At 47.1% G+C, this 17,568-nt stretch overlaps 1 protein-coding gene across 6 annotated transcripts in view; it reads left to right on the forward strand.

Annotated features, from left to right (window-relative positions):
* Positions 1 to 17,568, forward strand: part of LOC138572668 (single-stranded DNA-binding protein 3-like) — a 1,217,622-nt gene that overhangs the window by 967,493 nt on the left and 232,561 nt on the right. For 4 of the 6 annotated variants that reach the window (XM_069649275.1, XM_069649277.1, XM_069649278.1 and 1 more), the window contains one exon: positions 16,303 to 16,386. The exons of the other annotated variants lie outside the window; for them this stretch is intronic. In XM_069649275.1, the coding sequence (XP_069505376.1) occupies positions 16,303 to 16,386 (84 nt within the window). The remainder of the gene's footprint in view (positions 1 to 16,302; positions 16,387 to 17,568) is intronic. 6 annotated transcript variants of the gene reach the window in all.

A 17,568-nucleotide genomic window follows, 5' to 3' on the forward strand; every position in this document is an offset into this window, starting at 1 on the left:
ATAAAGCACTACTGCATCATTATATCCTGCTAAACCATTTAGCTTTTCACCCCTTTCTACTTGGGAAGTAGAAAACATCATCAAAAAACTGAAACCCACCAACTGTCAAGGTGACTCTTGTCCAGTCACCTACCATCAAGGAGGCCGCCCACGACCTTGCTGCCTTCATCACCTTCATAAACGCTTCATTTAAATCTGGAAGTGTCCCCAACAACCTCAAGGATGCTTGGGTTATCCTCTTAATCAAAGAACCCACCCTTAATCCTAGCAACCCTGCTACCTATAGACCTATTACCCCAGTGCCCTTCCTACTAAAAATTTTGGATAGGGCAGCCTATTTACAAATTCAGGCCTACCTTGAATCTAACAAACTTCTAGGCCTAGGCCAATCAGGCTTCCGTCCTAGACACGGAACAGAAACTGCCCTTATTGACCTAAAAACACAAATGGAGGATCTAAAAGATAAGGGTAAGCTTGTCCTACTACTATTGCTTGACCTATCGGCAGCTTTTGATCTGGTCCTCCACCAAATTTTGTGCCAACATCTTAAAACAGCTGCCCACTTCGAGGACAAAGTCACATCCTGGATAAGATCCTTTCTGGCAAGCAGAACCATGCGGGTCTTCTCACCGACCGCCTCTGCCGAACCATCACCTGTCACATGCGGGGTCCCACAAGGATCTTGTGTTTACCCGACACTGTATAATGCATTTACAAAGCCTCTCTTCGATATACTCGACTATGTGGGTGTCACCTATACCAATTACTCAGATGACACTCAGATACTCATCCCTATCACTGGCGACCACGTAATCGACTCTAAAGCACTTAACAATGTTTACTCAGTCATCCAGGCCTGGATGGCGCATCATGGACTGTCTAAATGATGACAAAACCGAGCTACTCATCTTAGGCTCGCATATTAGATCCTTCATTATTGACGGGAACACCCTTAAGGTTTCCAACGATAGGAAAACATTCAGTATTTACCTTGACTCAACCTTGTCACTCACAAGAAAAACCAATGCTGTTGCATCAGCCTCGGCCTACACCGGCAAGCTCATAACAGCATATAGACCCTTCCTAATGGCCTCTAACTGCATTATCCTCACCAGAGCCCTTGTCATGGCTAAAATTGGCTACTGAAAGGCCCTCTACCTAGGGAACAGTCAAAGAAACAACAACAAGCTCCAGGTTACCCAGAATAATGCCATTAGGGTGGCCTTCAACATCCCTAGGAAACTCCATATCTCAGACACTCGTCGAAGCCTACACTGGCTTCCTGTTGCTCTCAGAATATCGCTAAAAGCTCTTGCTCTGACTCATAAGTCCCACACCAACCAGGCCCCTGCCTACCTTGCCAACCACTTCACTGCCCACACTTCTTGCAGACCCTCACAAACTGCTCAAATCCACTCACCAGCGATACCCAGATTCAAGCTCCAGAAGGCTGGGGGATCCAGCTTCCCAGTCCTCGCAGCCAAAACTGTGAAACACGCTACCCCTCAGACTCAGATCGGAACCCCCTTATTTCGGATTTAAGAACAAAGTCAAATTTTGGCTCTCCGAGCAGGACCATGCTACCTCACGCATGTAAACCCTCTCCTCTAATTCATATACCTCCTGTAAATATAGTTACCTATTCTAGAAACTGCATCCTCATCTAAATATATGTATCTATTTTAGAGATTGTGCTTCCTTGTATATGTATGTACCCTCCTTCAAACACTATGCCTTTGGCCCCTGACCAATCGCCTACTGTATTTTACTTCTTCTGTAACCAACTGTTAACTCATGTACCTTTCACTGTAATCAATTGTACCGTTCTTAAGAAATGCACCCAGATGCCTAGAGGCCAGGTGCACAATACAAATAAAATAAATACAAATACAAACTCCACTTCCGGGTATCTGCTCCACTCCTCAATTGCCACGAGAAAGTGTGTGTCACTTCCTGCCAAGCCAAAGTCCAAGTGTTCAACTTCCCACGGCTTGGTCCCTCTCGGCATTGACTCAATCTGGGATTCCCTCTGCATGGGGAGGCATCCTGGCACCACACGCAGTTCCTCACAAACTCGTTCATGAGCAGTTCCAGGTTGGGGAACCACACCTTCAACCTTAGTCAGGGCTTGGTTATGGCTGATCCCTGATGCCCATGATGCGCCGGAGCTATGACCTTTTCCACCAATGCCGACAGTACCACCATTTTCTGGCCCCTCAACATCATCCCCGTCTCTGTATGGGAAAGCTCACTTCTCACCTTCGATAGCTGTTCTAGCTTAACCTTCACCTCTTGCATACGCTTGTCCAGCCGCATCAGGGCCCACTTCCAGTCTCCTTTGTTGCGGGCTTCCCAGAGCAAAAGGAAACATTTGTTCTCAGCTGGGTAGTCTGCCATCTCCTGCACTGACATGCAGTTCGGTACATTGGACACCACCACCATTCTGATGTACTCTTCGACATCCATGTCACCATCCCCCGCTTCAGACTTCCCTGGATAGCCAGCATCGTTGTTTGCCCCCGGTCGATACACCAGAGAGACATCTTATTCTAGGAGAGCCAGCATCCACCGCTTGATGTGTGCTGTGAGCTTTTACGACGATCCTGCCAAGATGGGTAATAGCGGTTTATGATCGGTCACCACCGTCACTGGCCATCCCAGTATATAGAGACGGAAATGCGTGCACCCCCAGAGCACTGCCAGGGCTTCCCACTCTATTTGGGAGTATTGTTGCTCCGTGTCTGTCAATGCTCTGCTTGCAAACGCCACTTGCAAGACATCACCTTTTGAATTCTGCTGGGTCAGTACCGCTCACAGCCCAAACAGGCTTGCATCAACTACGATATGAAATGCAATGGGCGGGTTGAAAAATGCCATAGTGCTCTTAGCCGTCGAGGCCGCCTTGATCTCTTTGAATGCATTCTGTTCTAGTGGGCCCCACTGCCATGTGCATTGCTTCTTGGTCAGGTTTCACAGTGGCTCCGACAGCGTCGCTATGTTCCTGATAAAGCGGCGGCAGTATGTTACCATGCAGAGGAAGCTTCTCACCTCAGTGACTGATTCCGGTAGTACGACTTACTTAATGGCCTTCACCTTTTTGGGGTCCAGCGACACTTCCCCTTGCTGGAATACAAAGCCAAAGAACTTAATCTGCTCCTTGAAAAACTCATATTTTTCCTTCTGGAGAGTCAGTCCCAGTGACCGGATCCTCTATAGCGTATTCTCTAGCCTCTCCATGTGCTCCGTTTCAGACTCGGCGAACATCTCAAATGTCATCACTGATGTTAATCACTCCTGCCACGTTGGCCAGTAACCCCCGCACCTCCTGCACTATGTTTTGGAAAACTTCCGCAGCTGACGATACACCAAAGCTGAACCTCTTGTAATCTATACAGGCCTCTGTGAGTTGTAAATGTTGTGATGTATCGCGACTCTCAAGTCCAATTTAGAGAAGAACTTGGGCCCCTTGTAACTCTGCAATGATGTTGTCCAGGGTGGGTGTGATGTGGCGTTCTTTCTTTATGGCCTATTTGGGAAGGCGCATGTCCTCACAAATCCAGACTGAATCTGGTTGTTTTGGCTTCCAGGCCACCACGATCGGTGACACCCACAGGGTCGGCCCCTCCACCATCTCGATGTCCATTTTCACTAGACATTCTATCTCCTTATCCACTTCGTCCCTAACATTGAATGGGACCCTTCTGTGTTTGAGCGCCATGGGGCGGATGAATTAATCAATATGTAGCTTGACAGGATCCCCTTTTAATTTACCCATGCTGACAAACACTTCTTCAGACTTCTGCAGCAACTCGTGGATATCCTCCACGTACACCCCATATGTGAAGCTGACAATCTTCATGGCTGCGGCACAACCTAATGTGGTGTCCTTACTGACATTAGTTACAAAATAATCTCACGTTGATGGTGTTCAACCCATGCCCCACTTTCAATACAAAGGCCCCTTTTAGAGGAAGCGCTTGTTTTCCTCCAAAAGTAAAGATCCTTGCTCTGGCATGTGCCAGGGGCAGTGGACCTGGTAGCCCCTTATAGTGTTCCAAAGCCATTGTGCTCACAGAGGCGCCAGTGTCTATCAAAATTGGGATCTCGCACACATCCACCGATACTGCACATCCCGGCTGTCTCTTCCTTTTATTTCTCAAGTCAGTGAGGCTGGAGATAAAAAATACGTCTTCCTTCTCATCCTTCGAATCTGGGTAGTGCGCTTGCTGATCCTCATCCTGGTCCACTTGGACAAGCCTCGGGAACCGTCTCTGAGCAAACATGTTTATTTTGGAGGGGCCCTGTGGTGTGACAACCGCCCCCGGTGCTTTACACATGCGTGAAAAGTGGTCCACTGACACACATCTCCCACACACGCGCCCTTTTGCCGGGCACTCATTTGTATGCGGGAGGTCATACCCACACAGTGTGCATGGATCTGGTGTTTCTGGCCCATGTCCCTTCGGGGACCCATGCCTCGCCAACCACCCCGGGTGCCTTGCTGGCGACTTATGGCACACACATCCTCCAGCTTCACCATCTTCATGGCCTTGTCCATTTTGGAAGCTCTTGTGTCTGCCAGCTCATAGGATCGTCCCATTTCAAGGATCCTCACCAGGGTGAGTCCCGGTTCCCTCAGGATTTGTCTCCTTAGTTTCCCTGAGGCAGAACCTTGAATCAGCTGGTTGCCCCCCATCTCTTCCTCACTGGTCTATGTGCACGTCATTGTTAGGTGTCTCAGCCTGCCTTAGAATGACTCTAGCGACTCGTCCCTCAATTTGGCAGCACACATCACGAACCTCTTGTAATCCAAATTCACCAACGGGATGAAATGGTTCCTCAGAGAGTTCTTTGCAGTGTTATAGGAGTCCTCTGCCGGCCTCAAGGTCTTAAATGGCTTCAGCACAGCCGGCCCAGCTGCATAGAGAAGTGTTGACTTCTTCGCCTGGTCGTCCACATCCCCAACCGCAGGGAAGTACACAAATTCCATCTAGGGCCGCAGGCACCCCTGAAACGTCAAACTCTTGCATAGGAGCCAATGTCCCCTGTTGGCGACGCACCTGCGCCACCGACTGGGCAGCTGCTGCCAGGTCATCTGCCAGGCTGGCGCAACACTGTGCGCTGTATCGTCCTGCTGAGTGCACAGGCACCGCCTTTTGTTCAAGGGCCTCAACACAGCGCAGCCATCAGGCACAATGTGCCCAGTGACGGAGTCAAAGAAATTTAGGATGCGGAAAAACTCTCAAAACTCCTCTTGCACTAGGAGAAAAGGACATTTTTTTGGAGTCCAAACTGCACCCTCAGGTTTTCCACAAATTGAGTTGGAGGCACACATGCACTTCCTTAGCAGGGAAGCCGCAACCTCCTTCCACATGGCAATACAGGGCCTGTCTTCCCTTCCCTTCGTGTGCCTGCACAGCTGCGATCGAAGCAAGCGTCCGAGCTCCTCCGTCAGCACAGCTGATTAAACGCAAGGATCCAGGGAAATCAACCTCTTTGTCGCCATTTTTGTGAGGCCTCACGGCCTTGCAGGATGATAGCCCCCGCCCCCCACAGAGTAATAGCCACAAGTGCGTTCTGTCTGGGCTCCGCCTGCACACTCTTGCGTAGGGAAACCCCATTTATTCGCTGCGACGGAGTTGCGTCACTCTGTCGCGGGCAACATCTTGACTCATATCACTACAACCTGGTCCCCATTGAAGTCAAATTCATATTAGATTATTTTAGACATATTAGCGAGTAGGTGATTGGGAGTGGCAAATGTCTCCTAGACAAGTGAATGAATTTTCTTTGTGTGTTCCTTTCAACAATTAGTGGTTGAACCAAGTGCTGGGATTTTTTAGCCTGGTAACAGCCTATCACTTGCCTACCTTTACTCTTCCCTTGTATACTGGAGTAAAATATCCCAAAGAAACTATTTGGAAGATGAAGACACATGTAAGTTCTGGCATTGCGTGCACGCCTTTCATCGCTAGGTGCACCTTGGCTTGTGACGATGGACCAGCTCCCGGGTGTTGTACCTAATGGGAGACGACACTTCCAAAAGCACCACACCAACTGGGCACACCCAGTGCCAACAATCGGAGAATTCCTGTTGGGCGCAATTCAACACACTGCTATTTGGCATGCAGAGGAAATACATGCGTTCTAATAAGTAGCCATGATACCTTTCTGTCCGATGTATGCCCTACTGCTCCGTAGCCGCACGGGGAACGAGCCACTCGGCCACGGTGCTGGAGCAGCTGCAGGGGGCGCCCCTGGTGCTCTCCAAGTGGTCTTAATCGGGCGCTTCGATTTAAGAATCAGCCAAAATGGTTAGGGCCATAGTCTCTCTGTTTACATATTGTGTCGTAGAATAAAATCGCATCACACTTCTTACGTCCATGTTTTGTGTATTAACAATTCAGTTGCGTTCAGCTTATGTCCAGTTATAATAGCGAGATTAAAACAAAGGCTTCATGTTACGAATGTTAAGGTGTATGGGTACAACAGTCGAGGTGTATAGAGGAGGGGGATTAAGAGATACACCCGGGGAGTATAAACCGTGGTACCACCACCCCCCCTTTCAAAGCTGCATTAAATTATTGAAAACAATGGGAGCTCTTTAAAAGTGCCTTATGCGACGTTCATTTCCACATGGTCTTTTTGTATTCTGTTTTTAATAGTTAAGAAAATAAGGCTTGCATTTACATAATATGTTCCATATACAGTTAGCAATATATAGGTCATGCGAAAATGCAAAACCCTACAAATCCAATTCATCTTTCTAAACATCGTGGAATCCCGGACAGATCTCTGTGGCCCTCCCTCCTTCCTCGCAGAATGCGGTGTAGTGTGAGGAGAGCCTCATTTATGCATGATCTTTTTTGGCTCAATATTTTAGTGGGCTTTATTTCTCTCTGGGATATTTTGACATGGAACAGTTACGATGTTCCATTGTCGCTTAAAAGTGCATACGTCTTCCAATCGAGGCTTCTTGGCTTTGTTGACTTGGCTTGAAACTTCAGCCTGTGGAAAGCCCAGAGCTTTTGTTCTCAAGCCAGAAAGATATTTGAATCTTTCACCTTGTTTTTGTCTGAAATCTGGTCATGTCTTCTAGCTGATTTCACAATGTGGTCCTGCAGGTAAGAAAAAAAAGAGGAAAAAATAGCTCAACTTGTTGCTTTCTACAATGTTCTAAAAAAATAAGCCACACGGGCAGTGCTAATTGATTCTCGTGTACACACTGCCCCCTAGCGTTTATTTGTACCAGTGCACCTCCTCCTAAACACCTTGCCGCTGAGATGCAGGTTGTTGGGTGGGAGCACCGCTGTGCCAAATAGTTATCCCCTTAGCTGGATAGAAAATGATTGTATTAATTGCATCATTTACCACCATTCCTTGTCTGTGATCTGATTGGCTGAGATTCTCCCTAGTGCGAGCCGGCTCAATATTGCAAACCTTGAGCTGCCATATGGTTCCCATTATTCCCAGATAGCAACTGCAAAACCACAAGAAGGGGATTGTTAAATAGCGTGATAGAGTGGGCCACTTGTGTGCTTGCATTGGTTTGGAGGCGATGGGGGGCGAGGGGTGCACGTGCTGGAAAATGTAAGCAAGGGTTAATCCCTTGCTTTTGCTCTAAATGCTTTGCTAACTATTCTGCGGCCTGTGGTTTAATAATTCCCGATCGAGGCGTCGAGAGGTGCCACGTCGGTGCTGGCGCGCTTCAGACGATGGTGGCTGTGGCTGACGGTCCTGAGTTGCAGAAGCGGCTTGACCTACACGGCGACTGGAAGACTGCAAGATGTGGCCGGGGAAACAGTTGCGTGCCAGGCTTGCCTCAACTTCTGTAGCCTGCAAGGGCGGATACCTTCAGGGTTCTGCCCGGGCCATGGATGGGAGCATACCCTTTTTTCTTTTGGCTTCACTTTCTGGAACCAGGGGACTTCGCATTTTGGCAGATGGGACACGGCGATGCCAAGCGGTTTACCCATAATCAAACACTTTGGTTATGTGCTGAAACCCGTCATCATTCTAGTCATGTGACCACACCACCTTCAAGCTCTCACTGTATTGGAAAGCGCAATTCTTCGTGAATGTTTGGCTTTTAAGAGTTATTATAGTGCTGTGTTTTAGGCACTGTTCGAAGTGGGCAGGAGTGGTTGGGAGCAGTGTTCCTCTACTTTTTAAAATGAAGTATTAAGTTTTACCGTTGCTATACATTTATTTAAAACAGAAACCATACCGGAATTCTTTTGTTTTAAAAACTTGGCAGGAGCGTTTGCTTGGGGGTTTGTATTGCACGTGGGAAGGGACGTGGTGATGAGGTTTGAGGCGGGCGGGGGCAGGCCAGCAGGGAACAGAGTTCCACTACATCTCTTTGTACACATTAGACCACTGGCTTTAGGTCCACAAAGCACTTGATGAAATAAACCTGGCGAGAAATCCTTATAGAACCATGTAAGCCAAAAATAGCGATTCATCCTCAAGAGTGGAAAAAACACAAAATATAATAGCGATCGAAAAAAAGAATACAAGAAAGCCCATGACACTACCCCATCACACTACCTAGTGTAAAAAGTGCATTGCGTTCTTCGTAATAAAATGTATTATGTGACCTTTGCCACTCCAGATGCATGCGATTACAACTCCCATCAACCGTAGCCATCATAGGTATTGGGGAGGGACCATGAGAGTCGTAGTCAAAAACATCTGGAGAGCCACAGTTTGCAGACCATTGCTACTTCGCTTGTATACTAGTGGGCTCAACTGAATTAAGGAACATACCCATGTCTTGCTGCCAAAGCTTGTCAACAGAATGGAATGAGTCGGGATTTGCATCTTAGCTGCCTGATTGTTGAAAAGCTGAGACTCCCCCCACTATTCTCTGTTGCCGTGTTTATACCCACCATGGATGGACCTAAGCCAGTGGTCTTCAAACTGGGGGGCCCGCTCCCTAGTGGGACCCGAAGTATGTCCAACGGGTGCACAAGGCTCTTTATAAAGGGAATAGGATGACTGATTTTATTAGACAATAAAAGCTGTTGGGGTATCTTGTAGTAGAATGTATAAACCATTGTAGTATTTTGGGGGTGCCCAGCAACAATATTTTTACTCTAGGGGTGGCTCAGCATGAAAACGTTGGGATACCACTGCTCTAAGCGGAGCACTGGGAGGTGGAGGGTCTGCATTCCAGGGCCACTCGGGGACTAAGAGTGAACAATATATATTCAGAGCTCTCGAGTTCCTTATGAATGCATTGCTTGGCAAAGTTAAATGCAGGTAATCTATGGGAAACTGTGCTGTCTTGCCTGGATATGAAGCTTATTGTAATATTCGTGTCTGACCTGCCCTAGATATTCCCTGTCTTTTCTTTTAGAGTACATTTTCAAACCTGATGATTTAGTCTGCACCAGCCCCACCAATCATTTTGTAAAACTGCCTTCCGTGGGCATGAAGGGCGAATTCCATGTAGCTATACCACATTAACACCCTCGCTCCAGCATGGCCGACCTCTGCAATCACTCTATCGCCACTGCAACCTTCTCTTCCCCTCTGAAGCACTCTTGTGCTCCCGCTCCTCAAGAAACCCTCACACAGCCCCTCCTGTCTGGCTAATTATCGCCCGATCTCCATTCCGCCTTTCCTGGGCAAACTCTTGGAAAAGCTGGCCATCTCCCAGCTTAATCTTCACACTGAATCTGTTGGTTGTCTCCATGACCATCAGTCTGGCTTCAGAGCAGCTAGAAGCGCGGAAACTGCTCTCCTGAACACCTGTGAAGACCTGCTCTCTAACCTTGATGTTAATCAACCCTCTGTCCTCATCCTGCTCAATCTCTCTTCTGCCTTTGACATGGGCAACCATGCCGTCTTGCTCAACCGGCTCCATGTTAACCTGGGTATCACTGATCAGGCCCTGGCCTGACTGACCACCTTCCTCTCGGACCGACCCTGCCAGGTCCAGCTTGGGTCCTTCCTCTCCTCACTCTTTACCTGTGGTGTCCCCCGGGGGTCTAACCTTTCTCCCTGGCTGTTCAACTAATACCTGGCACCTCTTGCCCATTTCATTGCTGCTCTCTGCTCCAACTTTGAGTGCTATGCGGATTACACTCTGCTTGCTTTAAGGCTCCTCTTCGCCGCCTCTTCTCCCTCTCTCATCCCAGATTGCCTATCTGCAATCCAGGAGTGGTGTGCTGCCAATGATCTCTGCCTTAATGCCAGTAAGAAGGAGATCTTCCTCATCGGCACATCTGCACCTTCCTTTCCTGTCACTGTCTGGTTGCCTACTCTTGGCCCTCTTCCTGCTCCACCCTGTGAGGCTAAGAACCTCAGTGTCGTCTTTGACTCCACACTCTCCTTCTCTCCTCACATGTCTGACATCTCTAAGAAGTCAAACTACCAGCTGCACCTACTCAAAGGTATTCTTCCTTTCCTCACCTTCCCCCAGAAGCTCACCTCACAGTCTCCAGAGCTCTGGTTCCCTCTAGGTTGGATTACTGCAACAGTCTTTTTAAATCTTCCTGCCTCTACTCTCCGTCCTTTACAACTCATCCAGAACAGGACTGCAAGACTTGTCCTTGGCCTCATGCCCAGGGATCGTATCTCTCCAGCCCTGAAATCTCTCCATTGGCTCCCCGTGGCTGCAAGGATCAAGTTCAAGACCCTCTGCATTATCCACAAAGTCTTCTGGGGCCTGGGACCGAAATACCTCCAACTCTCTTGGGAAAGATCTTCCTACTCGAGCTCTTCGCTCCTCTTCCTCCAATTCCTTGAGGGTCAGTCACTTCTCCAAGCAACAAGTTTGGGTCAGATCTTTCTTCGGCTGGCACAGCATCCCTGCCTCTCTGAAACTTGAGCAGAAACATCTCTGTAAGCACCTCAAGACCTTCCTCTTTGCTTCTGCCTTCTCTCTTCCTATCCCCTGTTGATCTCATGTCTAATACTGCACTGGTCACCTGGTTACCCTCTGCATTCGGGCCCAGGTCCCTGCCAGTCCAGTTGCACACCTGCAACTCTTGCACTTGGGTTCTGTATCTGCAACCCTACAGTCCCCTTACCTGCACTTATTATAGACACCTGCTGTCTGCACTTTTAACACTTGCACTTGCCACCTGTTGGCCACACTACTTGTTTTTGATCCCATTTCTGGCACTTGCCCACCCTCCGCTGCCCTCAGCACCTTTCACCTCTCCTGCGCGATCTCAATGTCACTAGGCCTAGTAAGACCGTTGTATTTGTCCTCCCTCTGTTCCCTTGTCTCACCTTGAAACACTTGTGTATAGGCGCGTTATAAATGCCATATCATATACTTCTGCCTTAACAATGACTCGCAAGCCAAAGAGCAGAAGGGAATCCCACACTGGAAACTGTGGTTGTGACCCAGGCACCTATGGAATGGAGTAGGAGGTGACTCCCAGAGCCCGCAGACTTGGCAGAAGAGGGTTGCACGCCCAGGGGGAGCAGCAATATGGCTGTCGCAGGTTTTTTGCGGGTGGGAGAAGATATTTGGTGTGGTTTCCACCTGTCAACCATTTTACAACATGTCCTTTTCCACTCTGTCTCGAAATCTCATTTTAGTCATGTATCCCTGCCCACAACTCTTAACCGCTTCCATTTCTGGAGGATAAAAGGCACTGCTAGAATTCAAGTTTGTTAATGTTGGTTGTACACAGACCGGAACATAGTGTGCACAAGGGGTGAACTTAATCATTATTTGTACACCAGGGAGTCATGTGGCATTCCCTGCTTGTCTAAACTCTGAGCTGTAATGCCTGATAGAGCTTGCAGTTTAGGCCACATCAACCTCCTTATATCCTCCCTAATAGCGCCGTTGCTCCCGCACTGGCCACCATCTTCCATCTCTGCTGCCGTCTTACGGCTTCTGTGACACCTGCCTCTGCTCCCAGTGCTCACCAATGGCACGCCTCCTTTCTGCTAAACATGCTCCATGTTTCACATCGTGACATCTAAGCAGCCCCACCTCATCCTCGTGATTCGGGGACCAGCCGGCCCAACAGCACCTCCGTACTAAGCCAGAGCCGGAGCACCACACACAGCCAATCCCTGGGTCCTATTTGCTTTCTAGCCCCCACCAGTGGGCTACACTGGCTAGTAAAAGCCCTTTGCTGGCTTTCCCTTGCTTCACTTGGATGTTAACTTAGTTTGGTCTTCTGGGCCATTACCAGACAGGGTAGCCCATGTGGTTACAGTATGAACATTTAGAAGTGCTATAATGCAAAGTGATGTGAGCCTAAAATAATTCCCTCTGGGTAAGGCTACCCAAGATGTTTTCAACAATTATAGACAGAATACAAAACAAAACTGTGTGATGAGATCACCTGCATGTAGTCATTGTTTGACATGGGCATGCAGCTTATGTATGATGTTATGAAAATGCTAAGTTTCATAAACAAGAAACAACATTTTTTGCACGTCTAACCATCACAAATCTTCCCGGAATTGATTTCTTGGAAGAAGGCTCTGATAGTTTGCAAACTGGGGCTGTGTGAGGGCTTTAAAAATCAGATGCACTCATCTCGAAAAACATCCACATTTATTAGGGAAATGGTTGCTCCAATTATCCTTCACTGCTTGTTGCTGCGGTAACTCAATTTCTCCAATAATAAATAGCTGTTTCATTTATAATTCATAATTTTTCACTTATAACGCGCTTAATAGCGAGTGGTTTCTAAGCGCGGGATCAGGATTTGAGCCTGCATTGTCTTGCTTCCAAGACAAACGTGTTTCCCCTGAGCTTTCCTTCCTCCCCAAAGCTGATTAGAATGAAGGTACACGTTCTATAAGTATTTGTCAGGCAGCAGGAGGTCCTGCTGGAGATATTGAGAATCCGAGTAGATGACAATCATGATGACTCGGGCCCTATTGTGCAGTAGCAGAGAGGGCAAAATTCTAATGCGCATAGTGCCTTGTGCTGCTGCACAAACCACCCATGTCCAGCACCGACTATGACCTTTTCAAGGTAAGCTTCAATAAGAATTTGGGGTGTACCGAAATTCGACTTCAAGTAATTATTCAGCCAAATTCAGAATGAAAATTAGATATTCGTCTTTGGCGGAATCTTAATTATCACTCGAAGCCGAATAGTTTCAACAAAATAACTTAAGTGCTTTGACAGGAAACATTCAGCCATGTCATGTTTATCCATTTAAAGTGTCATTAAACAAATGCTGCTGTCACTTTTTTGATTGAGTACAGACAGAGAGAGGTGTGAAAGTATAAACAAAGTCACTGCTATTCATGTGTTGGACAGACCGGCTTTAATCTGGTGGTTTGCTGGAGAGGATTGTGCTAAAGCAAGACTCAATATTTTGAATGTGCAATGAGATGTCTGTGGTCTCATCTGTATTTTGCCAGTCGCAATTGGAAAAAGGTATTTTCTTTAGGGGCTTATTGATTTGCTGATGACCTGTGAGTAATCTGAAAATTACAGGTTCCAATCACACCAATTCCCCCATCCAAATAATATAATTACATGGATCAATCTAACGGTTACAGAGACCACAGGAAGTTCTAAGCACAGAGTGAAATAGCCCAGGAGATGGTGTGAAAGCAGCAATAACTGTATTCAGCCTGCAGGACAAGGTTCTAAAGCAAGTAAGATGGCTCTGTGGGAAGTGTGCCTGCGGCACAGATGTGCTTGCAATATCATATCATAACATACGCAACAATTCCTGCCCTCCAACTTTCTCATGTTGCCAAAATGAGTCCCTTTGATTTGGGTAAAAGTGACAGGTGTTATTAAGGAACGTGGATGTCCAATAGATACATTTTACAAAAAAAATATTTTTCATCAAAGTGCCGAACTATGTGGGAGCAGAAATATTCCTCGCAACATTGGAGAGTTAAAAAAGAGAGACATTTTTTGTAATAAAGACGAAGAGATACAAGTTTACAATGTGGAAAGATTGGGCCAGATGGATGTACAATTGAAACATTTAAGTAGGATAAACATGCACATGCCAATTAAATATCTGAAAATCAACCCTGTCCATTACCTATAATGTCAGCTAAGAAACATGGAGGATTTAGCATTGCCTATATGTTTATTTCTGGTACCTTTTGTCATGACTAACAACTCAGAAAACTGTTTCACCACACATTGTTATGCATTAAACAACTAAATGGCCTGTCCTTCACGACACGGGCATGGAACAGATTGAAACGGCCGACCCATGGCGTGCAGATTACAAGCAGGTCTTTCTGTTGGGTGCATGAACACTCTGAGCTACTTTGATGACATTTGAAATGGAAGGAGGACACCCCTTACCATATCTGAGTGGTTAGGAAGATATCCCAACATGCCAGGACTTGCTGCAGAAACCTGTGCCTCTGTGGCCGCAAGCTTGAAATCTTACAGGTTGAATTCGCACTTCAAAATCGATGGTATTATGTGCGCAACAAAACCAAAGTCAACAAAGCAAGTTGTTAAATATCCAACAAACAATATTGGACATGGTGAATGTGTACGCGAGCATTTGAACACACTGCGAAATGATAGTTATGCTGACTGCAAGCCAAGTTGGGTCTCAGAGGTCAAACGCTGTCCATCCCTGCATCCAATTATCGAAGGCAACTGCTTAATTTATAGAATGAGAGAGGTAGAGTGCTCAGAGTATCGAAAGGAAAATCAAGACGACACAAATTCTCGAATTTCAAAAAGCAAAATGAAGAAAAAGTTGAATTTTCAAATAAGCATCAGAGGCTGGATGAAAGGGGGGAAGAGTGATGAGGCAGTCAACCAGGAGCAGTAACGTTGCGTCCATGGGAGGTGAGGACAAGGGATACGCGGGGTAGGCAGTTGGTGGTGGGATACCTATTACTTCAAGAACTGGTTTTAAAAAGTGGTTTGGGTTTGTTTTTAAGAATAATTACATGATATTAAAGAAAGTGTAGGTATCCGATCCCTCTCCACCAGAAGGAACAATCATTTTCTCCCCTCTGATAGGATGGCAGCCAAAAAATGCAGAGAATAAAAACACTCCAAAAGACAAAATATACACTGCACCTCTCTGCAAGGGAAAACAAGGTTTGTTACAAGCAAAAAGGGACTCAGACAAGCCCTTAGAACCAACCAACATAATCCACCACTCTCATTGGATACCACCTATGGAACATGCTAATCCCCCCCCCATAGTCCAATAGGTTTGTCAATTTGGTACCATCACGTGATGTGCACCCTCCTGGTCCAGGTGCAATCAAAGTAACTTGGCGAGGCCAACCCTGCTTTGATGAGACAATAGGCGTCCTCATTAACCCAGCACACGAGCTGTGCTCCCAAACAAATTTATTGGCATCACCTATGCTGCTCCTATCCCAAATCACAAGACGTTCCAGACATAGCTCCCCCTTTTTATCTCCCCCATCTCCAGGTGCCCATGAATGATGTGACCAAGGCACAGTGCTAGAGTCTGAATTTCGAGGATTTGTTTGCTTTAGTTGTGTGTCTAGGTGTAACTCATATGGGGTGTCCGCCGGGGGTAGAGCAGTAGTGTTCTAAATCTTTCCCTGGCTCATTGGCATCACAGAGTCTCATGCTCTATTCTCATGAATTTGTCCTTCAAAGGGTGCATTGTTTCCTGCTCTTTTACCAACTAACATTCCGTTCTCATCAGATTCAGGCCCCACAGCTGGATACAATTAGTGCTTATCTACACACCATGGGTGCCTTTGACCTCGGCTTCTCTACTGGTGAATGGGAAAGGGGATATGTTTTTGGATCTAAACTACCAGACCCGCAGCTCTCACGTGGCATAGTAAAACCTGAGATATCTTCAAGGCCTTTATAGTCAATGAGGTAATACACAAGATAAAATAAGGAGAATTAGGACTTGGCAGCAAACAAAGTAGGTTTCTGCTAAGTATCCTAGTCTGGGTTGGGCACCAGCAGGGGAATCTTCAGTTTCTTTTAATATTGTGAAGTATATCATAAAGTTATGCATATGTCATGAATCATGGCCTATTTCAGCTCACCCCTCGCTGTTCTAAGAAACATGCTTGTCTGGGCATCCCAAGTGTTCAAACTAATGGTTGAGTGGGCATGGTGGCCGAAGTACTTGAACCCCATTGGCAGACCTGCTTAGGAATGGGTTGATGCACAGTGGCGTGGCAGCGTGGAGAGCTTTGCCCTGTGGCTGCCATAACTCAAATACATCGGCCTCCAGTTGGTCCAGTCAATCCTGTATGCGTAACTGAGCGTGCGGGTAGCTGAAATGGGAAAAGGCCACTGCAGACCAGATAAGCACGCACCCCCCATTCTTATACAGTAACCGTGACCTCTCTTTTATTTCATTTCTCTTGAAGGGACCTCCAGGCTCTCAGCCATCACCTCACGCACAGCCTCCTCCACACAACCCCAACAATCCCATGATGGGCCCTCACAGTCAGGTAAGGACTTCCAACTTGGCAGCTTGAAAGCCCTTACACCAGGCTGGCTTCCATAGGGACCACCCGGGTACCTGTTTGTTTGTGTGTTTCATGAGGTTTTGTACAGTGCGTTTTCCAGTGCTTCAAGGCACTTGCTGTGTTGATTGTGCAGGGGCGAATAGCATCAACTTTGTCAGGCCCGAAACGACTGGCAGAGAAGTTGGATCGTGAAACTCTTTTTGGATATCATGTGGTTTGCAAGAGCAGAGGTGTACAGGCCTATAAGGAAGCAGAAGAGTACTCTACACCCATCTAGCCCTTCTTAAGACCAGGGGGGCTGGAGCAGACTGTGTCAGATTGCAGGCAGACCTATTACAGCCTCTTCCCAGGCCATTAAGGACCACTCAAAGGTGCCCAAAATTCAGTCGACCTGTAGGTAAGATCTATACGTCCTTTAAAGAATCACTACTTGTATGTCAAAGTACCGTCTGCAAGACTTTGGTATACCTCTCAACTCTGACGCTTTTGGCCGGCGTCACCCGCGCCTGGAATGAGTTCACTCAACTGCCAAGCCACTAACCCATCCAATCAATTCAATGGGTGCTCTCCCGCCTAAAAGCAAATCTTGTGTTTTCAACCGCACTGGGGACCAGAAAGGTTGAGAGCTATGACATTGGTTTCAATGGTCAGAGGGTAGGGGGCTGTCCATTTCTGGTTAGCTAGTATTTTGACAGTTTTTGTTGATGGCCCGCTACTTGTGACACACAGTCGGGTACACCACCCTAAAGATCGTAAAACCTATCTTTGTCTGGATAGCGAGCCTGTGCCACGATCAAACTGCTGGCTCAATTTGCTGTCTAGGATTCAGCCTCAGAATGCCTGCCCGCCATTTTGTGGTGCCTCAGGATAAATTGATAATATTCTCTGGGATCCTATATGCAACAAGTAAGAGTTACTACTTTTACTGACTTGCGAAGCGCGTATGCAAACTCAATTGCCTCCTGGTGCTTAGCAACCAACTGATGGAGAGCCTTCTCCTAAATCTTCCGTCCGTGTGAGCAACTAGCACAGCTGCATAGAGCAATGGGCTACGTTTCCCCATTACATTCTTTAGGGGGCTGTAACATTGTTTCATTTCAATGTAAGGGGATGTTAAATTATTCCCTAGCATTGAAGGATGCTTGAATAGCAGCAACGAGGGCA

Source organism: Ambystoma mexicanum, chromosome 1p (genome assembly GCF_040938575.1).
Source record: "Ambystoma mexicanum isolate Mex_15411 chromosome 1p, UKY_AmexF1_1, whole genome shotgun sequence".
Classification (NCBI taxonomy): Eukaryota; Metazoa; Chordata; class Amphibia; order Caudata; family Ambystomatidae; genus Ambystoma; species Ambystoma mexicanum.